The sequence below is a fragment of the Larus michahellis genome, chromosome 4 (assembly GCF_964199755.1).
Source record: "Larus michahellis chromosome 4, bLarMic1.1, whole genome shotgun sequence".
NCBI classification, from domain to species: Eukaryota; Metazoa; Chordata; class Aves; order Charadriiformes; family Laridae; genus Larus; species Larus michahellis.
Window position 1 is genome coordinate 54,504,675 of NC_133899.1, and position 25,937 is coordinate 54,530,611.

At 40.1% G+C, this 25,937-nt stretch overlaps 1 protein-coding gene across 3 annotated transcripts in view; it reads left to right on the plus strand.

The window, feature by feature from the left end:
- PLEKHH1 (pleckstrin homology, MyTH4 and FERM domain containing H1) overlaps positions 1–25,937 on the plus strand; it is a 56,926-nt gene that overhangs the window by 18,696 nt on the left and 12,293 nt on the right. For 2 of the 3 annotated variants that reach the window (XM_074584892.1, XM_074584891.1), the window contains exons 5-22: positions 2,643–2,726; positions 4,301–4,382; positions 7,138–8,147; positions 10,511–10,589; positions 11,206–11,294; positions 11,755–11,905; positions 12,880–13,019; positions 13,783–13,893; positions 15,451–15,537; positions 16,549–16,710; positions 17,677–17,757; positions 18,720–18,899; positions 19,031–19,139; positions 20,116–20,228; positions 20,897–21,073; positions 21,870–21,967; positions 24,672–24,849; positions 25,243–25,398. In XM_074584892.1, the coding sequence (XP_074440993.1) occupies positions 2,643–2,726; positions 4,301–4,382; positions 7,138–8,147; positions 10,511–10,589; positions 11,206–11,294; positions 11,755–11,905; positions 12,880–13,019; positions 13,783–13,893; positions 15,451–15,537; positions 16,549–16,710; positions 17,677–17,757; positions 18,720–18,899; positions 19,031–19,139; positions 20,116–20,228; positions 20,897–21,073; positions 21,870–21,967; positions 24,672–24,849; positions 25,243–25,398 (3,087 nt within the window). Of the gene's footprint in view, positions 1–2,642; positions 2,727–4,300; positions 4,383–4,507; positions 4,739–7,137; positions 8,148–10,510; positions 10,590–11,205; positions 11,295–11,754; positions 11,906–12,879; positions 13,020–13,782; positions 13,894–15,450; positions 15,538–16,548; positions 16,711–17,676; positions 17,758–18,719; positions 18,900–19,030; positions 19,140–20,115; positions 20,229–20,896; positions 21,074–21,869; positions 21,968–24,671; positions 24,850–25,242; positions 25,399–25,937 lie in introns of those variants that run through there. The other variant, XM_074584893.1, reaches the window with a different exon arrangement.

Consider the following 25,937-nt stretch of genomic DNA (forward strand, 5'->3'; position numbering starts at 1 on the left):
AGCTGCCCTCATTATAAAAGAGCAGCTGTTTCCCAGTATGGATAGTTCTTAGTCTCTTCCATTCTCAGTTGGTGGAAGGAAGGAGGACTTGTACAGCAGGGCTTGTATTTTGGTTCTAGTAAAGGCCTTGTGTTGTGGTCTTTATAACACGAGGAATGAGGTATTCTTATAAGTTGCTAAGTAAATACTTTTAAATGGAAATAGCTCATTACAATTTTACACAAAAAATACTTTGCCATTTGAGTTACATTTTGCATTTAACTATTTGTCACCTATTTCAAGGGCAAAATAGATTTGTAAGCTGTCTGAACTTACTCAGACCAAATGTAGTGTGGAGGTCAGGCATCAGGTCTTTGTAATACTCTGGGGTTCAGGTCACTTCCCCAGGCCAGCTTGCTCAGGCAGAATGTAAATGAAGTTTCTGCATTTTGGAGGAGAAAGAAGGTGTTCATAAGGAGCTACAATAACGATCAAGGTCTAGAAGCAGGTCTTGCAATGAAAGATGGAAGAAATTCTGATTTACCCAAAATTGTGAGGTGTGATTTGATTAAAATCAACAAACACAAGTGGGAAGAATGTTCTGTTAGTAGAAATCTTTATATTCTAGCAACAAGAGGCAAAATGAACTTCTAAAATGAAAGCTGAAGTTTGAGAATTTCAAACAAGAAACACTTTATCAGGGTCATCAGCTTAGTTTCAGAATGGGATGGGATAGTGGCAGTGCTGGAAGGTCACTAAGGGTCCCTGTAAGGCATCCAATTTCTTTTCACTGGCATGAGGAGAGCTGTGGAGTTCAGAGTGCTAATAAGAGAAGACTGAGGTCACGTCTGGATGACACAATAGCATGGAACACAAAGAATCTCTAACTGCTTCTGGATCTTAAAGCAAAATAACTGGTGCTGTGCCTGAGTGAATTGGTTCTGTTTAGAGGCAGGGCTTTTGAAGCTCTGTGACAATGCTGTTATCACATCACTATTCTACTTTAGGACCCTAAATAAAATCTTGGCATTGCACTTCACCGTGTAGCATAGCAATATTCTGAATCTTTTACCTCTTGGTCCCTAATCTGAGACAAGTCCAGGTCATTAGGAATTCAAAGGCATTACCGACGTGATGGATATTCAGAGGACTACGGTAGATTCACTATATGTGGCAGATCATTTCAGACCAGTAGGCACGTCTGATATTCTGACTGCAGCAAAGGCCGGTACCTAATGACTAGGAACACACAGAGCCATATTCAGGGAGAAAAACTAAATAAATCCTCCTCTTGAAGAATCAGATTTGATTACTTTTATTTCATTATGCTCAACTACAAATATTACTGCTACCCATAATGTTGACAAGGTCTATTTTAAAGTCAGCAAACATATTTGAATAAGAGCTTTTAAATGTGCAACTGTGGTGATGAATAGCATGTGGTGATTAAAAGCGATGTGAAGATGTGGGGAATTTCCTGCAGACTATTGTGTATTTATATGGTATTCATTAAGTGAACTTACACTCCTCAGTGTGAAAAATTTAAAAGGGGAGGGTATTTGTTCACATCAGAAAAAAAAAATCTATCAGGGAAACCACCAACTGCTACCAGAAGGTATTACCATTGTCCATTTAATTAGAGACGCCAGGGCTGAATGTGCCAGAGACAGTATATTCCCCCTCCCTCACTCCTGGAACTGATTTCTCCTTGTAGTTTCAGTCATTTTGTAGATAGGAGGCTTTTCAGTGACATGACTTCCGATGAAGCCATGCAGGAGATGAACAGAAAACTTCAGGTGATCATAATATCAATCTAGCATCTTTCAAAGGAAATTCCCAGAAAAGGAACAAACTGCAGCTAAGAAAACACAGCTAAAAAAATGATGTTGTAGCAATATTGCCCAAGCAGATACTTGGGGAAAAATGTTCATTGTGCAAATCAACAGTATTCCCATAACACCTTTGTGTGGACTAGAACCTGTTTTAATGGATATGTAAACATACAACCACTTACACCATCTCAAAACCTCCCAGCAGGTCTTAGTGTTTCAAGGTCAAGTTTTGGAGCTTATTTTATCCTGAGTTTGCTATCTTTTTTTTTTGATTTATTTACTTTCTCAATGAGAATATTGTGTCTGTTAAATACATTGTTGGTATTAGTTTCCATCTCACGCACCTTTAAAGTCTATACTCTATATCTGTGCTTGCAGCAATTGAATCCCTTTTACTTAGAAGAATTACACTGTTATATACATCACTTACAGGCACTGCTTAATTCTTATTAACTTCAGCCAACAATATTTGCGTGTGTAGGCTGGGGATGCTCAACAGCAAACAGCAACATTGCAAAACCACCTAAAACAGGAAAAGTTGAAGACCGTATTCAAAAGAAACTGTGGTAGGTGGGCAATCATTACCTGAGCTGGATTTTGCTATTCCACAACAAACTCTTGAAACAACCCTCTGAATTTGACTCCAGGGAGCATGTAAGACAACTTAGAACTTGATTTTCCAGAGGCCAGCTAAAAAATAATATCCAAATAGCAGTCTTAATTCTTATGTGTGGAATGGGACCTTCAGTGTTTAAATCACTCCTGATGCAGTAATTTACTGAGAACAGTCAGTTGTACTCTTCTAACGCATCTAATCTTTTTTTGGCACAGAAACAGTTGAGGACTGAGGAAGCAAAAATTGTTCAAGAGAAAGCTGCCAAGATCAAAGAGTGGGTAACATTTAAGCTGAGAGAGGTGAGTCTTTGCTTGCTGCAAGGTTTCAAGGCCTAGGACTAGGTACAGTGGCTGCACTGCCAGTGGGCTCCTATGTAGGAAAATAATCCAAGGACAGTCAATCTGCCACAGAAGCTTTCTGCTGGTTTGGCCCTACACGTGCTCAGCTGCAGAGTTAGGGTCATCCCTCTTACTGAGCGCTATTTACTGCTTTGGGCAAACTGTAAGTGACTGTGAAATCACTAATGCCCAAAAGCAGTCTCTGAAGAAGATTTACTAGTCACAAGTGGCTTTCACCTAGCTTTCCTCTGCCGCTCCCTTTTTTCTCTGGGTGTGGTTTCTGTCTCTTTTTCTGACAAAGCTGCTGTGCCACAAACACATATCCTTTGCTCTTCCTTAATTTGCTGCCTCTGACTACTGCTGTTATCCTACTGCCCAGCATTTTCTTGTGTCTAACCTCTCCTTCCTGTCCATCCTGTGGGCTTATTCCTCTATCTGGGCCTAATTCAATAAACTCTAGAAAAACTGAGAGATAGCAATGGGTCAGCATGCAGTTTTGAAAATGCAGTAATAGTTCACAGCTGCGAGTGGGGCTATCTAGTCTTTCCCTTTTATTTCAAGTTAAAGCTATAGATTTCCCAGTTTATGCCGGAAAGGGAATTTGTTGGAGTTGGAAGAAGCAGTCTTTGTGGGCAGTAATTGTGTTATGATGCGACTTTGTAATCTCATTAGGTTGCCTAGACAATTCACTGAGCTGCTCTGCTTCTTCTCTTTCATTTTCCTATGTGAGATAACTTAAGGTGCATCTACAACACTGACTGGGGCAGCACAAAGGAGGAAGCACAGGGACTGACTTGGTGTGACCTGCTGTGAATCCAGGACCATACATTCAAATTGTGTCTTTACTGACAATGAAGTTTGTGACATGCTGATTCTAGGTGCATACCATGCACAAGTAGACCGCTGCTGACTGAAGGACTTTGCATCTGTGTTGCAAATTAGTGTCTCTAGACAGCACCACGAGTGCCATTGCAGCTTTGATTTCATCAAAAGGGAAGCCACTTTGGGCATACCACTGCTATGTTTAAGAATGTATGTTGAGATACTTCAAACAAAGACATATGGCAAATTTGCAAAGAATCGTTTGTGCACTAATTGCAAATGTAAATGCAACCTTAATGTTTTGTTTCGTTCTTTGATCCGCTGGATCCAGGGGATCTCCTTTTACCACGTACAGGGTGAGAGGGAAAAATGCTCCTCCTGGGTAATAGTTTTTTGATTGTCTCTTTCATGACAGTTACTTCTGGAACAGGAGTGAATGATAAAAAAATAGCAGGGAAGGAAATTAAAAAACCTATTTGAGGAATGTGAATAGTATATACAGAGGCTATTTGAGAAAGCACAGGAAAGTGTTTAAGTGTGTTTAGTGGAGCTGCTGAGGAGAAGGATTTCAAGGTGACTGGTAGACTCACCCATCCTTTTTTCCTTTTCTTGTTCAAACACTTGAATGTGATAAAGATGAAGACATGTTCTGTATAGTGGAACAGAACACAGTTTTGCATTATTTTTTGGTTTTTATTATTGTTGTTTCATAGCTTGAGCTGGAAAATTACCACCTGAAAAACTGTAATCGGAGGCTGACAGAGCAAATTGAAGCCCTTCAGGATACATTGCAAGGTAAATATGTTCACCTGGCATTGTAGCCTAGTGATGACTACAGAGTGGAAGTCAGAATTCCTGGGTTGTATTCTTAATTTTGTCAGAAATTAGCACTTGTGACAACGAGCAAGCAATAGAATTGCTCTCTTCCTCAGTGGGTTCATTTTTAAGATGGGAATAACATTGCTTACCTGCCTTAAATACTCTTAATTGGTTTCCCACCAGCGATTGAACACAGACCCCCCCTTTTTTTTTTTTCAGAGTCTGCTTTTGCCATTAAAATAAGCCACTGAGTTCCTGAATTAGAAGCACTCATTGAAATACATAAGAAACCTCTACATCCACTTCAGTGGTGCAGGGTAGAAGTCCCTGAGGTATTTCACTTTACCTCCACATGCAAATTATCCTCATCCCCACAGAATCTCTGTTGGCATGTGAGCCAAATAACTGAGGACTAAATGGGCCAAGGCAGCAGCTGTCTGGTCTGCCTTTGGAAGCTGGGTTCCTCTGTGCTGGTTGGAGGAAGCTGCTTATGATGCTTGTGCGGTTCTTGTTTGGTGAACAGATGGAGAACTTTGGTCTGCAGAGCTTGAAATGAACACCGTTCATCACAACACATTTTGAAGAGGAAATTCTCTCTTAACCATTTTCTTCCGTTTTTGTTTTTTTTTTTATGTGCTTGGTTTGGTCGGAGTAAGATGAGCTAGTTTACAGAACTTCACTAGGCATGCAGGCAGGGGGCATTTCTTTCCTGCAGAAGACTTTCTGGCATTCCTATCACTGCTCAGCAAGGGAATAGGGCAAAATTCCTTCTAAATCCCACCACGTTTCTAGCTAAATGCTTTATGACTGGGTTTTTCTCATCCCCTCTGGCTCTGGCTGTTTACAAAAAGAGAATGGCTGGTAAGCCGCGTTAATAATCTGGTATTAAGTGTTCCCTGGATCCCAGCTCTCTGGTCAGTAAACAGCTCTGCCCTCTCCTCTTATCCCCTGCTAGTCTCACTGTGCCAGGCTGAATTCAGAGGCCTCTGCAGAGAGACAAATATCTTCTTGCTTGCCATGCTAATGGTAACAGCTTCCTCTGCTTCATCTCCTGTCACATCTAGGAATCTGCAAAATACCAATAATATTTAAAATGAATGGCCTCTTTTCAGTCTACACTAATGATTTACCTCACGGGCAGGGGCCAATGTGTGCCAGGATTTGTGTGTGCCAGCATTATGCGTTAGGAATAGCTTTGTTAGCATTTAGTTCTTTGTGACTCAAGTGCCAAGGTCGGGTTCTCATGGTTGTCTTTTCACAGCTATGTTTCCAAGAGTGGGTTTCATCCTCTGCACAATCAACAGCGATTTATTCTGCTGTTTGCCCTTCCCTTTGTTACTTTGTGTCTTCAGTTTGTTTCTACTTCCCAGTAAATCCCACTAGTGGTTAAGAAATGCCTGTAGAATTTGATGTTCAGGCAGCATTTTCAGCCATAGCTCTGCAGAGTCACACCCATATTTATGCAATTTCCAAAGCATCTTATGACTTGGTTCTTTTCAGTCAGGCGATATATAAATGCCAAGGTTAATCAAAATCATAAAGTGAAGTGATATCCTCTGCCACTCCAAGTTTTATCCACACTTTCTCATATCCTGAAGCTGCTATTCAGCACAACCTGTAGAACTGAGATAGTCTTTAAATCTAGTAATTATGGAAAGGAAAAAGTAGAAGAATTATAAAGTATAGGTACTAAATAGACAAAGAACAATAGAGGTAAGCTGGGATCTTTTATGTCATCTTCTAATATAGTAACTGAAGGGGCAGAGGAAAAATAAACAAAGTTTTTTACATCAAAAACATGTAAGTAACTGTTATTAATCTTGTTGAAAAAAAGCACTGCTTGGGTCATGTAGCACAAAAGGATAGCAAAAAGCTCTAGGGAAATTCTTGAAAAAAGAGTAACCTCACTGATTGTGTGATGGTTAAGAAGGTCTCCATATATACGCTGAAAGCCTCATCTAGGCTGTAGGAATAGGAGGAACCAGCTCCTCCTAATTGAGGCTTAAATAACTGTAGGTCCGTTGAAGTCAAAAGCCACACTAAGCAGTGTTTTGGCCACTTAGATGGTTTTTGACAAAGTATTGTGTGAATAGATGCACTTACTTCTCATGGCTGTTTTGAGAGAAGAGACATAATTGTGGATAGGTAAGAGTAAAAACTGCTATACTGAGTTAGACTGAAAGCTTGCCTAGGCCAGTACCCTGTCTCCTGGTTGCCTGTGGATGTTTCAGCAAAAAGTGAAGAAAATATTGCAAGTAGAGTTCTCCTTTTCTCTGTGTACCCTTCCAGCTTCTGCTGTCAGTGTTTTAGGAAGTTCCTAGACCAGAACTTCTGTCTAAACTGTTATTTATACCACTGATAAATTACTTTTTCTGGCCTATCTTTTTGATACTGCAGCGTTCTATTTCCTTTTTCCGTTTGAAAAACACCGCTTAGTTCTGTAAATTTCAAACGCACTGCCTGATAATTTCATTAGGCACCCCTTAATTCCACTTTTGTAAGAAATGTTGATTAATCATTTCCTATTGATCTTTTCTGTATGATTACCAATCATAAATATATAGCACTTCTGTTATAGCTGTGTCCAGTTGTCTCCTTTCCATTCTGTATAGTCCTAACCAGGCTAGGGTGCTATTGAAATACAACTAACATGAACAACTTACACTAGCAAGTAACATTTTAGACAGTAAAGCATTTGAATGCCCTAACTATATGTTCTCCTCCGTTGTAGATATGACCAGCATTCCTCCCTTTGAATCTCTTTGGACTGGTAATTCTCTGAAGCCTGGAGCATCACAGGCCTCTTTTGCTGAGAAGATAGACCAGAAATCTGTGTTCCTTGCACCTGGTTTCAGACAGGTGTGTCAGACAGGACCTATGAAACATGTCCTCTCTACAGCAAACATAGTTCTTGCCGATGACACCTTTACTGAGGGTGGAGAGGATAAATCTCTGCTTTCCCAGAGTGCGCTGAAGCTCATGTCTGACCCATCAAACTGGAATCTCTCCACAGAGAAAGATGTATTGCCAGCCGTAAATTCTGAACACAGGTTAGGGTGCTCTGATCCCACGTCACTGGACACTCCAGCTGAGGCCACAAGAATCCTTGAGGCTTTGACTTTCCAGTCATCTTTGGAAGGAAACCATAGCGTTGTGAGCACCTTGCAACAAGTGGCTTTGGACAGCACACACTTCTCTGATGATCTGAGTGCCAGGTTCCACTCCCACCAGCTGGACTCCTCTTCCTCAGGAGAAATAATGGGCATGCTTGAGGGCCGTCTCCAAACTGCTGAGCCACCCGTGGTTGTGTCAACATCAGCTGTTACACCACATTCCTTCTGTCCAGGGAGGGAATGTGGCCTTGGCAGTAGTATGACCTTTCCAAAAATACGAACTCCCAATACACCAAGAGACAGTATCCAACTAGCCAAGAGACATTACAGCCAACCACAACCAGGGGCTAATTCTTTCCATCGCATAATGAGCTTAGAGGCTAGCACCTTCCAGCCCATAACAGACTCTCTAGTGTGCCATAGGCAAGTGAAGGAGACAGACATTGATGATGATGGGGTACTAGAGAAGATGGAGACAGAACGTGACACGGTGAGGGAAGAATCTGGAGTGTGTGAGGAAATCAACCACTTACCTGCAGGACAAAGAGAAGCTGTGAGTTCTGAGGCTGGCATACTTGACCCAGGAGGTAAACCTCCCACGCCACCGCTGCACAGATTCCCATCGTGGGTAAGAAATGCAAAGACAACAATCTGAGAAATGCTGCTTATTTTTGATTAGTGCCCAATAGTTAGGCTACAACAGCTCTTGGTCTCAAGCAATTGTTTCCTGTGGACATCAGTGACATTTCCGAACCACGTAGTTCTGACAGTTTCAGATCGTAGGGCATACTGGTTCCACTGACAATTTCTTTGTTCTTTTCTCTTTATAAGGAAAAAAAAATCCATGGAAGAAAATAGTACTCAAGAAACATAGGAATAAAAATGGAAGTCAAGAGGTGCTGCATTGTGATTTATCCTTATGAGTCATCAACAGTTAATCCTTAGTACTGTTGTCATGCGTTTCAGATAGAAAAGTGAATGCAAGTGAATGGACCAGACCAGATATTTTCACGGTCAGAAAAAGCTGTGAATACTAGAGTAGATACATGGATTAGATCTCAGCATTCTTATTTCATGGTATGCTTCTGCTGTCAGGAACATTTTGTGAAAACCATTGGTAAAGTGAATATACGCGTCCTAGTACTTACTTCACGTGAGAGAGAAGTCTGTTGTTATCACTTTCAGTTACTTGTTAGTTCAGGTGGTTGGATTGTTTACTAATGTGTCAATCTAATTGACAAACTTGATGGAAGTCACTGTAGTATCAAAAGAGATAATTCCATTACTTTCAATTTGCTTTTTTAAAGGCATAGGCAAACAAATGGTTTATTGAAGGTGCAAAGTCAAGCACTCATTGTTAATCCTCATGTTTTATAATTTTTTTCTATGGAAACCTAACATTATTCGTGATCTTTGACTGTCTCCTTTATGATACCAATTTAAAACCAGTATAATCACAGCTGTTTTTCCAAAGGAATCTCTGTTAATTCAGTCCATAATACGGACCTGTGCTGGGGATGAAGCTGGATAGTGTAGTAAAAGAAACTGCAGTTTTCAAGATGTCTGTTATATTTGCTATGGAAGTCAGAAAGGTATCATGAACAGTGTATTCATTTGGAAGAAGGAAAATATGGCTCAGATATTGGCTACTATTCCTTTCTCTGATCTAGAGTTCCTGCGTAAGGTTCTTCTTGTCCCTCAAGCTAAATTTTTCACAGGTGATCATCAGCTCCACACACACCTGAATGTCTAACTTGAGTTTGGCAAATTAATTTGATTAGAGAAGCGCTGAGCACTTCTCTGCTGCAACTGTATTCATTTATTTTCATTACAAACACTGTTACATGATGCTAAATTCTCAAAAAGTCACATCTTGGACACCTTGAAATGGATACTCCAAAGCTACTGGATACTTCATAGTATTGCCTACGTCTGAGTTCGTCTTCTGAAAAATAGTGATAACGCCCATCAATGTGTCTCCCAGGGTTTTTGTAAAAATTTTTATTAATGTTTATGAAGCTTTGCAATATTATAATCAGGAACACCACAGGAAAAATCCATTATTTTGTCTTCAGACCAGAGTCAAATAAGTGTATCAAAGTAAAAATTTAAGTAAGTCAAACACTAAAGCATGAATAGAATATTAAATAGCAGCTTAATCAGTAAGAAATGTCCATGATATGCCCTGGATAGGAAGTGTCTGAGGAAAAAAAATACACATAGTATTTCATTAGAGACTAAATCACAATGCATATACATACAGAAAATTCTAATTCTGTCATTTCTTTTTTGATGTACTTGACTTTGCAGTCTTAAGTACTTTCATGTATGTATTATGTGTGTTATCTGATCATGATTGGTTGTATGCTTTAAGGAGCAGCAAGAGAATTCCTAGCTTTGATCTTTAACCATGTTAGGCTGGTTGATATCTTAGACATAACATTGCATTTAGTTACAGGTTTGGGTTCCCCCCTTGGAATTTTTATCAATTTGTGAAGCACTTGGAGATCCTTTGAACTGAAAGCTCCATATGTTGTTATAAATGAGACACAGGCTTATCGAGAACATTCCAGGCATTTCTTTCATTCCCTTATCAGAGAAAGGGAATCCTTTGCAGGTGGTGGCTCAATAAATTGTCCTGTTTTAGGGATGTTCTTGATTCATTTTAATGTATTGTTCATAAAGTGGAAAAAACAGCTTTTTCCAAGCTGTAATATAGTCATTTATTGATAATTGCATGTAGGTGTTCCACTCTGTGGATATTAGCTCTGTACTGTTTATAAGCCAAGTTTGTTGTGGGGAATTGCACACAGATGCATGTTTCCACTAATGGCCATTCACTCAACATCTGGTGGACTAGAGCAATATTTATGAGGCCTCTCCTTCCTGCCTGAAGGTGTGATTGCAATGTGATTCTGTGACACAAGCATTTCATTTTGCAGAAATCATGGTTTTGTCTGACCATTGCTGTTCATGGTATTATTGTTCCAGGAGAGTCGAATCTATGCTGTGGCTAAGTCTGGCATGAGGTTGTCTGAAGTGGCCACAGTGAATGATACTTCCAGCTGCTGTAAGTTCTAGACAAGATCCATCCTTAGAGGGAGCTTACAGTGACAGTGTGGGACCTGGGCTTCTGGCTGTTCACATTTCTTCATTTCCTTGCCTGTTTTCAAAGTAAATTTGATTTCGCAGATAGCCATGATAAACAAAGGGAGGAGGATACGTCTGATCTCAGGGATGGTTGGTGCTGGGCTGTTTGAGCCCCTACATTCAGTGACATCTTCAGGGACTCCGTTATCTCTTTCATCACTTCTGCTAACACTGTTCTGCCTCTGCATGTCTGTGATGTGCTTTTAGTCTTTTGATTCACCATCACCTTCCCCTGTTATGGCTTTGACCTATTTGGTCATGGTGCACTGGATTGCCATTGTACCATGGGGAGCACAGGGTGGGTAAGATGTCTCACAGGCTAAATGGAAGGACCATTGCAGCTGTCTCTGGGAGTTGTATGTAATTGATAACACATCCCCTGGCCTTTCTGAGGCCAAATTGTCCAGGATGGCAGTCCTCCATTATTTGACGTTCCAAGAGGCTGCATAAGTTCTTACGTGCATACGTGTACTCCTCCATTAAAACCTTCTCCTTTTCATCAGTTTGTATTATTTGTTCTCTCTGAATTTTCCCAGTTTCCAATTTGTCGCGTTCAACTTCTGGGCCATTTACCTGTCTCATCTACAGAAATGTCACAGTGCCAGTCTACACTACGCTGAAGGGGGTAAGGAGTTATTTTACTTTTCCTCTTATGAAAAGCATGTCCAGGGCTGCCAGTAATTTAAGAGAGAATGGCATGAAGCTGAGCAGTGAAGAAAAGAAAATTAGAGAACGCCAGGAAGTACTGGACACCAAAAGAATGCAGGAGTAGGAGATGATAAATGTATTTAGGTATAAAAAACACTACGGCAAGAAAGAGCGCTCTTGAGATCTTATGGGTAAGCATGGGGCTAGTGGAACAGTAGAAGGGTGTAGCCAGAGGAGACCCAAACAGATCAGACTAGAGAATCCAGCTTGGAAGTTCTCAGGCTAGAAAGGGAGGAAACAAGGAGCCCTGGGACAGTAGTGGGCAAGGCAGTGTGAAAATGAAGGGCCTGCATTGATTGCTTTGTCTCCTTATTGAGCAGGAATTGTTCTGGGGAAACACTTCCCACACATGCTGACCATGCAGGTCTGTTTTCCAGAAAGCCACACAGATCAGCAATGTGCCTTTCTTAGATGAGTCTTCAGGCTCTGATGATGACTGTGGCTCCCATGCCAGCTTCAGGACTTCTACGGCTGGATCCGAGAACAGGAAAGCTAGCATGCCAGGCAGCCCTCGTGCAGTGAAGAGAGGTAAAGTGGGAATACTGCTACTGAGCAGCATGAACTCTGTCCCCACAGGTGAGGCAAGATGAACAGGCAAATGCTCAGCCTTGGTGATGTTAATAAGGAGTTCTCCCAGAATGTGTGCAGATATCAACAGCTACTCAGTAGAAACCTGTCCTCTTAGATGGGTTTTTACTGCTGGTAGATTTCTATCCAGGCAATTGCTAAGCTAAGATTGTGGGAAGGATTGATCTCCCAAGCTCATCACATATCCAGTGAAGCCATCCATACCTTTTCTGTGACTTCTCCTTGTAAGCAAGCTAGTATTGAAACTGGTTTTTGTTTCTGTCACTGGCTTCTTGACCAGTAACCAAATCTTTGCTATCTTTGAGAGGCATCAAGTAATTTGGGTCCTGGCTTGGATAATTTTTCTTGACTGCTGGCAAGGTTAAACTGGATCCTTGAGTGAAATTTTCATTACAATTGGTAGTCAATAAAATAGAATCCCATTTCATGTAGTCTTAACTTCTGTTCTGATGCATTGGCTGATGTGTCTGTGCATTACTATGTACCAGTGGTGGAAGATTCACAGAAAAGCAAAGCCCCATTGCTGCTGAGGAAGCCTTTTCTTTAGTTTGAATGAGAGGGGCTTGAGGCTTTATACTGGATGTTTTCAAGCTGAAAACAGCATGTCTGTGTTTTAGATAAAGAGTCTTTTGATTTTTAATTTTATATATATATTTTTTAATCTTTGTTTATTCAGCAGCACATTTATTTCACTGTCAGTATCCAAAACTCACTCTCACTACTTGTCTTCCTAGGAAAAAAAAGGTCTCAGAAGTTTCGTTAGTGTGGTTTGAGTTTCCAAAGTCTGACCTGATTTTTTGTTCTTGAACAAAAAAAGCCTTAATGGTGAACTCAAAAACTCTCTCAGAGTATGCAGTATTCAGTGCATGCTTCTGTCTAGCCATGATTCTCATTTTTTCCTTTATTTTGAACAGGCGTATCTATGTCCTCACTGAGCTCCGAGAGTGACTATGCCATCCCTCCTGATGCCTACTCCTTGGATGGTGACTATTCAGAGCCAGAACATAAACTACAGCGAACATCTTCCTATTCTACTGATGGTGGAATCTGCGCTGTAAGTCTTGCTGCCTCACAGTTGTGAAGGAGTGCAAACAGAACCTTGACGTTGGAAGAGAAAAAGCGTAACTACAATATATTGATTTATCACCTGCAAAGTGATGCTTTAACAGACTGGGGTGTTGGTCCAGCTGGTTTGTATCAAAAGACAGTATGTGATCCTTCAGAAGAAGCATCTGTTATGGGATTAGATAAAAATATAAGCATCAGGTCTGTATTCTTTCCTGATGACCAGTACTGGTGTTCTGTAGTCATATTCTACTTTAATGAAGGCCTTACACTTCTGTGACAAAGCAAGTTTGGAAATTCAGAGGAACGAAGGAGAAAGAATAGAATATTTTGGCCGAGAAAAAACCTCAAACATGGGCAGCATTAAATTCTGTACTTTTGAAAGTAAGAGATCAAACAGACAAGGAACAGGAATCTAATCATGAGTCAGCATTCACTTTTATTTGGAAAATCACTGCTATGGTAGGAAAACCAATGAGTTTTCAATGCGTCAGACAATCAGTGAAATGATCTTCAGGTACCTTCTTTACTGAAACAACACAATGTGATATTTGCAGCTACACAGATAGTCTAGTACTGTCTCCAAGTTGAGTAGAGAGCACTGGCCTTGGATGGCTGCGACTCACATCTGGCACAGTAAAGCGGAAAATGATGGAGGTGCAGCAAATGTCTGAGCTTGACTTCAGCACTCTTTCATTCACATCTTGAGACGTGCAAGATAACCTCATCTCCCTTTGCTTTTTGCCCTCCAGGAACCAATGGAGAAATCAGGTTACTTGCTGAAAATGGGCAGCCAGGTGAAGATGTGGAAGAGACGATGGTTTGTTCTAAGAAACAGACAAATCATGTACTACAAGTCTCCGGTGAGTCACTGGGATACATTTACTCCTGTGTGGAGGCACAGGGGAATACTGTCTGCAGAACCAGTTACTGGCAGACAGGGCAGCCATGGGCAAGCTTCTGCCAAAATGTCCTGACAAAGAGCTTTATGTCTGACACACAGGTTCAACCATGGGTCTCTGCTTAGGCAGGAAAGCTCCTTGTGGTGGCAGTTTCCAGGAGATGAATGGTTGTTCTCAAGGACAGAATCCTGACACCTACTGCTTAACTTTGTACAGATGATGAAAAGCCAAAGGCATACCATGGCCCAGCTTCAGTCATGTTTAAGATGAAAAATAAAGGGAAAAGTTAAATGAAAAATTAAAATGAAAAATCAAGATGAAAATAAAGGAAAAATAAATTACAGTACCAGGAGGGCGCAGATACGTACTCATCAGTCAGTATATGGGGCTCTGAGGAAAACTACAACTTTCAGGGGGAAGAAAGCTGGATTCTTTCATTTTTCATGCTCCCACATGGATGTGGAAGTATTAGAAAACTGGGGTAAAATTGAAAATAACCTTTCACACAAAATGCTGTCTTACAGCGATCAATGAAACAATATTGAGAGAGCATGTTTGTGCATTCGAACTTTTCCAAATACTTTTTATAACTCACAACTGTTTCAAATGAAGCTACGTTATTTCAAAAATTCGAGCAGTATGTGCTCAAAATTTGTATATACAATAAAATACATTTATTGTTGGCCTTCATTATTCTACTGTACTTAGCTACATTACAGAGAATTATATTTAGGGATATTCACCTTCCATACTTTTTTATTCTGGACACAACAATTTCCTCCATACCTGCATAATTACACGGTATTTCTGTGTGTATACACATCTTTGCTTACAATTCAGGAACAATGAGAAGATTTATTTTCGACTTTTTTCAGTTGTTGTCATATTCTGACAAGACAAAAATACACCTTAGGGTACAATGCGTCTTTATTTCTGATTCTAGGTTTATCAATCAGAATTCACAAGCAAATTATACATATATATAATACACATACATATATTTAAAAAAATATAACTTCATAAATGTGCAGAATTTTGACTGTTGGTTGGAAGGGACTTCTGGAAAACCCTAGTCAAACTGACACGTTGAAGAGGGACTCTCACCAGCTGTAGATCAAACCACACATGGCTTTGTTTACCTGAACCTTGAAAACTTCCAAAGGTGGAAATTCAGCCACTATCTGGGTACCTGTTTGGTGTTGTATTGCCTTCCCAGTGAGAAAAGGTTTGTTGGGTTTTTTGTTGGTTTTTTTTTTTTTTTCCCCTAATGTCCAATCTGAACTTCATAAGACAGTATTTGTTGCCATTACTCGTGCTGTATTGTCTGCCACTACTGAGGAGACTTTTGCTTCATCATTGCAATGGGATCCCACTGTCTCATATTCAACCTGGCAACCTTCAGCTGCCCTTTCCAGCTCACGAATGCAGACTCCAACCTGCACATGCCGTATGTAAGTACTGTAAGACTCATCTGAATTTTTTTTTTTCTGCTGAAGAAGTTCGCTTTTCTTTCCTCAGAGTGACGTTATCCGCAAACCACAAGGGCAAATGGAGCTGAATTCCTCATGCCAGATTGTCAGAGGTGAAGGGTCCCAGACATTCCAGGTAAGTGTTGCTTTTTCATCCTGCAGATAACCACACACTTGGTTGCTGGGTGAGAGAGCACTTATTTCAGGCTGAATGGTACTGTATGTCTCAATTGATATGAGCTAACTTTATCTGGCCCCTGTGTTTCCTGGCACAAGCCAGGTAGTTAGCTTAATAAATAATGGGGAAAGAGCTAAATTGTAACCCAAATACAGGTTTTTGAAATGGAAAGAAATTATCATTTTGTTTTGTTTTGCTTTGTTTTACACCATAGCCCTTTCCTTTTTTGCAGTTAGGACTGAGAGCTTGAAATCTGTGGGGAAAAGTGATACTTATAAGAGTTAAAACCAGATAGTACCTAGGATCTCCTCTTTCTGAAAGACTCCTCTCAAGATCTCCAGCCTGACTTTACATGTCTGGAGGATCTGAAGAAATGTCTGAAATGTTGGATTCCTATTAGAATTCGACTTCCAAAGTATTAGAAGTTAGCCCATCGCTGTGTTCAGTTTTAACTCATTATTGTTAGAGGACTTCATTATAAGGGTCGTATTAATGTTTCTTTCATGCTGACTGCAAGGCAACATGGCCTGACCTGTGAGCTACCTTCTGCCCTTATGGAATTGAAGTTGCTAAGGCATAATACTATTAAATTCCTAGCATCTTTCCTCTCAAAGAGTCACAAGCTATTGAAGGCAGAATGCAATACAAAGTGAAGACAGCAAAAAAACCCAACATTTATGTCACCTTTAAAATGAAAAATTAGCAGCAGCACAGAGAAACAAGAAAGTATGAGAGAGGAGACAAAGCCACAATATACAACAGAAATAGCAAGAGCGCTCATGAGAATTTGATTCGTCTGAGTTTCAGGCCTTTCACTTGGGCTTTGAAGGTTAGCACCTTTTTTCTTACCCCCAAAAAATCCCTCCTTGAACCACCAAAAAATAAAAATCTGTGTAGGATAATAAAACTCAGCAGTTGAAGAAAAGATTTGTAGGTGTGCAGATTTATACTTACTCCTTTTGCTTCCAGCTCATCACAGAAAAGAGAACCTATTTTCTGACAGCAGACTCTCCCAACATCCTGGAGGAATGGATTCATGTCCTACAGAGTATCCTGAGAGTGCAAGTGACCAGCCCTGTTGGTGTTCCTCATAGTGATGCTAAACCTACTGTGAAAGGTTGGCTCACCAAGGTAAAATGCTATTTCTTTACTTCATTCACTTTAGCTTGGTATTGACAGTGTACCAGCTTCTTGGTTTGCACAGTAAATGTCAGCAAGAAATTAGTATTTTAATACTCCCTAGAAGGGGGGGGGGGAAAGGCAGTACATTTCTGTATTTCAAAGGGAAGAACATTTATATAAATGATAAGGAATGGGACAAACAAGGCTACTAAGAGATACTGACTGTCAAATAGTAAGTAATAACAAATATCTAGTTTATGTATGCTTTTCTTCAACACTATTGACAGCATGTCATCATAAAAAAACAACTATCAGGAAACACTGTTAAATGTCACATTTAATTGATTTTTAACTTGGTGATATAGGACAGTTTCAAAGAAATGGCTTGTATGGTTCTAGGTTAGCATTTATTTCTATCATAACAGACTGCATGCGCATTAGTACAAAGTACAATGGCTGAAAATTCTTCTGCTTTATGCCATTTCTGAAGATTAGTTTTGCGTACCAACTTGCTATGACTTTTTTAATATAATTCTGGTCAATATCTAAAGATGGCTAAAGACAACCTGCATCTGAATCTTGTTCATCTGCAATAGGAAACAGCTCCCCAGACTACATGTTGACCAGTCTTTTTCTGCTGAGATGAAATGATTCATTTTTATAATCTTACAAAGGTTATGCTTAATATTGTATTTCAGGATACAGAAATGATGAGCTGTTATGAATGAGTAAAATACTTCACAAAATCTTAGACCCATTTCCATAAGCACCTGACTCCCATCTACTTATGTGGGATATACTTATCTGCTTTTGGAAGTGGTGCCCTGTATGTTGTGAGAGGAACTCATATTAGTATAGAACAAATAATATATGTAAGGTTTTAAGGGAGAGTTGAATTGAAAATTGAAATTCTAGAAAATCATTCCAGCAACACTGCTGATGTTAAAAACGTGTATTTCTTTGTCCTTCTTACAGGTCAAGCATGGTCACTCTAAGCTGGTCTGGTGTGCACTGATTGGGAAAACTTTCTACTACTATCGAAATCATGAAGATAAGGTAATTCCTTTTCCCCTTTTGTTCATGAACCCTCCTTTTCCATTTCTCATGATGATTTCTTTCCTTTTACTGCTTCTGTGTCTCATACTTGAAGCTCTTCCTTGGTTGTACTTCTCCCCTTCTAACAGCATCTGCTCCACAAAGAGAATCAATATTTTATCTGATTTTTTAATATTTTTCTTAAAGCTAAAATGACAAAAGACTTAAAAAGCAAGTGACTGCTCTTTCTGAGATCACTGTATATCTTGTTTCTCGCTCTCTCCATTTGGTCTTGTGAAGCCTTTAGAGCAGACTTTTATACAGCAGCTGATATATTCTGCACACTGTCATGAAAATAAGTAGCAACAACAATATGGGAAGAGGAAGGTCATTTAGTCAGTGTAATGTGCTTCCATTTCTGGAAGCTTTGCCCAATGGTCCATTACTTTGTCTTGGTGATGTTGAAATCCAAGTTTTAGAATATCAAGGAATACTGTGACTCATACTTGGGATTGACCTCCAGAGTCAGCACAGCAGATATCTTCTGTTTGTCTGAATCGACCTATTTATGTAATTTTAAAAGTACTTATTTTCCAGTAGAATGTAGAAAGTCTGACCAGGATCAGAAAACGGTGGCTCAAGATACTGAGCAACCGACCTTCCTGCCTTGCAGAACCAATGATGTAAACACAACTGACAAGTGTAATGGGAAAAAAACCAGTACCTTATGGGAAAGACCATCTTTTTATTTGCATATTCTCATTCTGACCTGTAGATGCTCTCCCAAGAAAAATAATAGTAGTAGTAATGCAGTTTGTAAGTACTTTGGTTGCTGGAAGGGAAGAGATCCTATAGAAATGCAAGACTATATAATTACATTAGTTAAACACTGGATTATAGTTTATTCCTTACTTTTTACAGAAATGATAACTTTTTGACCTGGGTTTAGCTATACTTGTCTAACTTGCTTCCCCTTCTTATAGTGTCCCCTAGGACACCTGCCTATGCGTGAGTCCAAAGTGGAAGAAGTAGACCGTTCCTGTGACTCTGATGAAGATTATGAAGCCACTGGTGGAGGACTTCTTTCATCCCACTGTACACTGGTGATTCACCCACAGGACCAGAGTCCCACATACTTACTCATTCGCACCAAACAGGAAAAGGTATAAAAGGCATTCTTTTTGGAGAGCAAGAGTCTTTTTGGTATCGGCAGACAAATGGGGTGTACAGACTAAACCTGTTTGTAGAAAACAAGGTCTGAATTGACCCATACTGTTCTCATCCTTATGCCTAGAATACCTGGCTGTACCATCTGACGGTAGCGGCTGGTAGCAGTAATGCCACAGTGGGCACATCATATGAACAACTCATTGGAAAACTATTGGACGCAGAGGGAGACCCCAGTAAGTAGAAACCACAAACTCTTTTCCATGGTAGCAAAGAATAAGGAAGGGTAATTTCAATTCCCAGTTTTAATCCAGCCAAAGGTAAGGGAAGGGGATTCTCAGTAGAACAGCGTGTGATATAGTGTCCTTCTCCTCTAGTTCCACGGTAACATCTCCAGAGAGGATACAGGCATTGTAGTGAAACTAGGCAAGTCCATTACATTGTCACATCATTTATCAAAACATCTGAAACTTATGTAACATTAATTCAAATTAAAATAAAGAACTGGAGCTTTAATTTTTCCTGTTATTGTTGGTCCTGGTTTTCCTTTCCTGGGAATCTTGACCATACAAACACATGCTCTCTCCTCTAAATACCCTCACACACACTTGCCTTCACATCTGTTCCTCTGTCTGCACATATAAACCCTCGCACGTACATCCATGCTCGTCTGTTCCTCCTCATCTTTGATACGTGTTCATTCATGTATGTTTATGCACCATGTTCGCAAATGTGTTATAACATATACATTCATACTTAATCCTCTTTTTCTGCACACTCACATATTGCTAGACCCTATATGTGAACCTTGCAATAACAAAGACCCCCGTTGTCACATATTGCTAGACCCTATATGTGAACCTTGCAATAACAAAGACCCCCGTTGCAGGCAGCTGCCCTGGCAGAGTTTGTGTCTCTTGTTTGAACATACAGCTGAGTGGTTTCTCACCAGAATCCAGCTGATGAGAAGCTCTGACAGAGCAAGATTGAGGATGGCAATACTTATTTCTGCTGATTGCTAATGCTGCTGGTGACTCCTTGTTCATGGCAGGCTTTGCTGAAATCAATGAAGTGTCACCAAAGATAAATGTGGCCTAGCACAGCGCTGCTTCCATGGGTGCTTTGCCATTTCAGCAAGGCTCCTTTTCAACATGGACAGTTATCTTTCTTCTGCCTCTGACACTGCATGTTTTTGCCCATTTACTACCTCAGATTCCCCTCTGTGGAAACATCCTATGTTGTGCTACAGTAAAGATGGGTTGCACACGTCCCTCACCACTCTGCCATCAGAGGCTCTACAGACTGAAGCTCTGAAACTTTTTAAGGTATTTAAAGGGACATTGCATGGCTTTCAGTTATTTTGCTCTGTTGGGGCAACAACTTTGTTTGGTCTTGTTCGTCACGTTTACTGCCAACATTGGTTGCTTTAGACAGGCCTGTCATTAAATTAGAATAGGACAGTTGAGTATTCGGTGTCATTCATTCTCTGGAATTTTAACTTTTCCTTGTAGGGAATCTGGGTTTAGAAGCGATGTCCCCCACAGGCTTTACACTTCAAAGTTAGCCTTATCTTCCTCTTTCTTCTCCAATAGTTGTATTGAAGGAAATGAAAACAATTTAGTGGCAAACTCAGTTGTATCAGTAAGACCAATGGTGAAGCCATTAGAGATTTGATTCTTGCGCTCTCAGCAGTAAGACTGGACAGCTTTAGCAAGGTAAAGCACAGGCTTGGAAGGCAGGAAGCACATTTTTGCCTCGATTCTATTGCTGACTTTTGAGCTGCTCAGATTGGGGCAGGTTGAGTGAAATTTCTAGTTGCCACAACTAAAGAGGGAAGCATAGGAATTAAGTATTTATTCTCCTCCCTCCTCTTAGGGTTATTTAGGAGAATTCGTTAATTGTCTGTAACACATCTGGGAACCTAGCCTGGAAAGTACCAGAGAAGAGTCACTGTGCCATTCATGGCACTGACTAACTTCCACCCTTTTTACAGTCCTGTCAGCTGTTCATCAATGTCCCTGTGGAGGCAGCCTCTATTGATTACCACGTGTCACTTGCCCAGACAGCACTGCAGGTCTGCTTGACACATACTGAGCTGCAGAATGAAATTTACTGTCAGCTTGTTAAACAGACCACCTGCCGACAACCCCAGAACCACTCAGTTATTCAGGTCAGTTCCTTTTTTGTCACTTCCACTGTGCAAATACTTTCAATTTAATTCCGTGTTTTTAATAATTAGCAATGGGACTGGTTCTCATAAAACTGTGCAAATGATAAAGGTGTGCTGGAGGAAAGAGAATCTCAGCACTGATGTGTAAGAAAAAACTTTGAGAATGTAACTGCTTGCAAACTAAATGTTATTTTGATTTTAACCATTTACCAGTTGCACATGGTCTATTCAGACCATATTCGGAATCAAAATTCATAGCTCATGTTGGCTAGCTATAATTGTCACATGGTATTAATTTTGTTTTCCATTTTTGTTAATCAACACATGCAAATCATGAATATTATTATTAAGCATGAAATCTGATTAATGCACTATAATTATTGGGTAAATTGAATTAATAAGTTACAGCGTAAATGTAAATACTTGATTATAATATTCCAAGCTCAAGTGAGAAAATAAAATTTGGTTGAAGAATAATGGGTCTAATTTGAAACAAAAATCCCCAGTGTATTCTTCATTATGATTTGCAGTTACAAACAGGAAAAAAGTATTATTTTAAGTCTCAATCGTTCATTTAGCTCTGATTACACCTCTTCTTAGAGTCCAGGTTGAGATATTCAAGAGCAGTCTGTCTGTCCTCTGACCATCACTTCCCCTTTGAAGCATCTTGAACTACATGGCTGAAAATGGTTACTCCCAAAAGCACTGGTCACCATCCACCATTTTAGTTGCACCATTCTATGAAAGACAATAAGCAAGTACAGAATAAGAATGATGTCCAGTTTTATGTTCACAGTGCTGGCAGCTCCTGGCTTTGTGTGCTCCTCTATTCCTGCCTCAACATCACTTTCTCTGGTACATCAAACAGCACTTGCAGCGACATGCAGACCCCAGGTAAAGATTGCAACAGCATTTTCATCTACTAAGCTGATTGCCTTTTGCATCCACTATGGATAAAGGTGGAAGCAGTTTTGTAACTTGCACATGCAAAAATAAGTTGAGGGAAGGAACAGAAAGTTCCCAATGGTATCAAGTCATTCTCCCTTCAGACATTCACATTAATTTGTCACTTATATTAAGCTAATTCACAACACCAGGTGACCTATACTACCAAAAGAACTTTCTGCAGATATAACTGGAGCTACATAGGGAGTTTTGTGCTGATGCAGCTACTTTCTTTTACTGATAGAAAGACAGACCAAAAAAATTATTTAGAATGAAATATTAGAATTTTAGGTGATTACATTCTGTTGTCAGGTTAGTGACCACACTGACAGAACAGAAGTGAGGCAGAGAACATCTCAGCAAACCATAAAAAGTTAGGAAAAACTAAAAAAACCTGAAATATATGCTAGTACTGTTTTCTGTTACCTCTTTGGTGCGTTACACTTTCCCCCATAAGAAAACAGTGCAAGATCTACTGTAACAGCAATAAGTTGTTCTCCAGTGTTCATGCTGTGCTCTTTGTTTGTTTCCATAGTGATCGGCTCTTCAGCATATCTCACTGTGTCCTTGGAGAGGAGATCACAGCTAGAGGTGTCTAGTTGTCTGTTGCAACAATATACTGTTGCTGAGACATAAGTAAAAGAGTGGCTTTGTTTCAAACAAATATTTATATTCAAATAAGTCTACCTTAGAACTCAAGCTGAAAGTCTCATAGTATTGCAAAGGAAACACGTGTAGTCCTCCTATAAAGTTTTTTTTTAATTTTCTTATATGCTACCTCATATTTGCTATTTCTTCTCAGAAGCAAAAATAAGCAAAAACACAGATATCAGGCGCTCTTCAGTGTTTAGACTTTCTCTCCATTGGCTTAGGCAACAAGTTAAGGATCTTCTGGCTAGTACTAGAAATCATCTCTTCAAACTTGTGCATTACCAGATCCCAAACTGGCCCATCCAACTCAGTAGTGGAGCTGCTCTACTGTTAGAGACTATTGAATTTCATAAGGCTGTGCTGGGCTCTGTGAAAGTGATTTAATGCATCAGTTTCAAGTATTACTGTGCTGGTGGTCTGCCAGGTTCTTAGCCCAAAAGTACCTTTATCAACAAAAAAAACCACTTGAAGCAGAGAGGAAAGAAGCAATCCACCTATTAAACTGTGCTTGTATTCATCTGTAGTTTAGATATCTGTGGTTTAGGTTAGATTTAGAGCAGTTGCTAAATGGGACTTAGCTTAGCTCCTTCTGCCTAGCTTTAGGAATACTTGTCTCTTAAGATGGAGCAGGTACGGCTGTTTCTTGACCAGTTAAATAGACATGATTTCCTTGTTTCATATGGCAAACAAGACACTAGAAGCTTTACATTGCATAATGCCTATGGTCTAGATTTACACTATATCTTCATTCTTAGTATTGTTTTTCATGAAATGTGACCATAGAGTACACATTCAGTCTCTGAGAGGAAAAAAAAGGGGGCACAGTCGACGTTAGAAGACACAGGGCTCAGGAGCATTTGGGAGCCAAATACAACAGCTTCTTGTTGAAGCAAGATTATCTGAAAATTATTCAAACGCATTACTGTGGAGATGAGCAATATATTGCTACAGTGAAAAGTCAGAGCTCCTGACTTCCATGTTGCTTGTAGGAGTTTAACTGGAGATTAATCATGTACTGAGCTCCTGAAGGCATCTTGAATGGAATTAGTTTCCCATGCAAAGTGTTATAAATTGTATATTATCTTTTATACATTATACTTATATATATATAAGCATATATATATGTATAAAATATAATATATAATTTTTATATACAATATATTATATATATTTTTACTATATATTATATATAATATATATATATAGTAATAATATATGTATGTTATTACCATACATTATATATTAGTTTCCCCTGCACGGTTATAAATCCATATAAATACTTCAATTTCAGAACTTATTCAGTATATACATTCTTAACATTTTGCAAAAGATGTAATTGACTGTTTCTGCCTGGCTTTAGAGACAGTTATATCCTTTTGGTGCTGTTCAATGGAACGCCCTCGTCAGCAGACAGTAAACTGATCGTATTAGTAACTGTCCCTATACTGTATTGAACCTGCTTTGAATCTCTGCCGAGTCTCCTGATTGGCAGATAGGGGTAATACATGGAAACTTAAAATCTGTATAACCATGGAAATTGATAAACACAATTTATATAATCCCGTAAGTGAGACTAATGCATTACAATTTATTATTAATACTTATCAGGACTTGACATGATAGTAACTAAATTCTGCTGGCATGACAGTGAGTTTGAGGGTGAACTGGTCTTGGTTTAATGGATACTATGATGGCAACAGGATACAGAAGAGGATATTCCTATACTATGTCCAGTCCATCTACGAGCAAGGAATGCTCTTGCGCTTCCCAGAGAGTCCATCATCTACCTTATCTTTACAGATCCTTGGAGCTGAGATTTGCGTTGTAGCTTTTTCACTTGAGCTATTAGCCTGTTGAGATGAACTAGGGTATCTGCACAGAAATGTATCTTTACTTGAGCAAAAGCCTGAGGGAGAAATGCTTTGTCATGGCATGGGAAATGGAAGAGGACGTGGCATTTAAAGCACGTTTGTTTGTGTCTTATTTCCACCTCTTTGCCTAGGAGTGAAATAGGCAAGTATGCCATCTACTGCCAGAGATCAGTAGACCGCACTGTGCAGACTGGTGAGCGGGAAGCCAAGCCCTCCCGGATGGAGATTGTGTCCATCCTGCTGAGAAATCCCTACCACCACTCACTCCCCTTCAGCATCCCGGTGCACTTCATGAATGGAACCTACCAGGTGAGCCACAGCAGCTGCCTTTCTTCTGGGCGCTAGAGGACTGCACCATAACCTGCCTCCTTCTTGTGGGGGGGTGGCACCATGGTGTTTATTATACATATCAGATATTGGGAGATAGACACTACTTTTCCTCCTTGCCATTTTTCCTGAGAAAATGAAAGGAATCCAGCGCGAGCTCTACAGGTCTTAGGAAGGAATGTTAGCTGGGGAAAAGAGAGAGATGTCATGTCTCAGTATGAGAAAAAATGCAATGTGAAGGGAGACAACAGGCAAGTACAATCACTGGAGCTGGCAGGCTTCCAATCTGTAGGAAATCAGGCTTCATTAGTTATGATGCCCTCCAATGCCATGTTTCTTGAAAGTTATCCTCAATTAGCTCCTCTTTCATTGCAGGTTGTAGGTTTTGATGGTTCCTCAACAGTTGATGAATTCATCCAGCGACTGAACCAGGAGACAGGAATGAGGAAGCCATCCCACATGGGATTTTCTCTGTTCACAGATGATCCTTCTGGCAGGAATTTGGAACACTGTCTGCAGGGCAACATGAAGGTTTTTTGTTGTTTGGTTGTGGTTTTTTTCCCCTCTGTTATTTTCAGCATACATCTTTGAAGAGCTGCTAAATGGCTAATATTTTTTTCTTAATGCAGCAAGATCAAGTACACTTGGGTATTATCTATCTAGATTAGTATTCAAAGATGAGATATTAATTCCTGCACTTGGGTCACAATAACCCTATGCAATGCTAAATGCTCGGGACAGAGTGGCTGGAGAGCTGCCCGGCGGAAAAGGACCTGGGGGTGTTGGTCAACAGCCAGCTGGGTATGAGCCAGCAGTGTGCCCAGGTGGCCAAGAAGGCCAACAGCATCCCGGCCTGTATCAGGAACAGTGTGGCCAGCAGGAGTAGGGAAGTGATCATCCCCAGTACTCAGCACTGGTGAGGCCTCACCTCGAGTACTGTGTCCAGTTTTGGGCCCCTCACTGCAAGAAGGACATTGAGGTGCTGGAGCAGGTCCAGAGAAGGGCAACAAAGCTGGTGAGGGGTCTGGAGAGCAAGTCTTATGAGGAGTGGCTGAGGGAGCTGGGGTTGT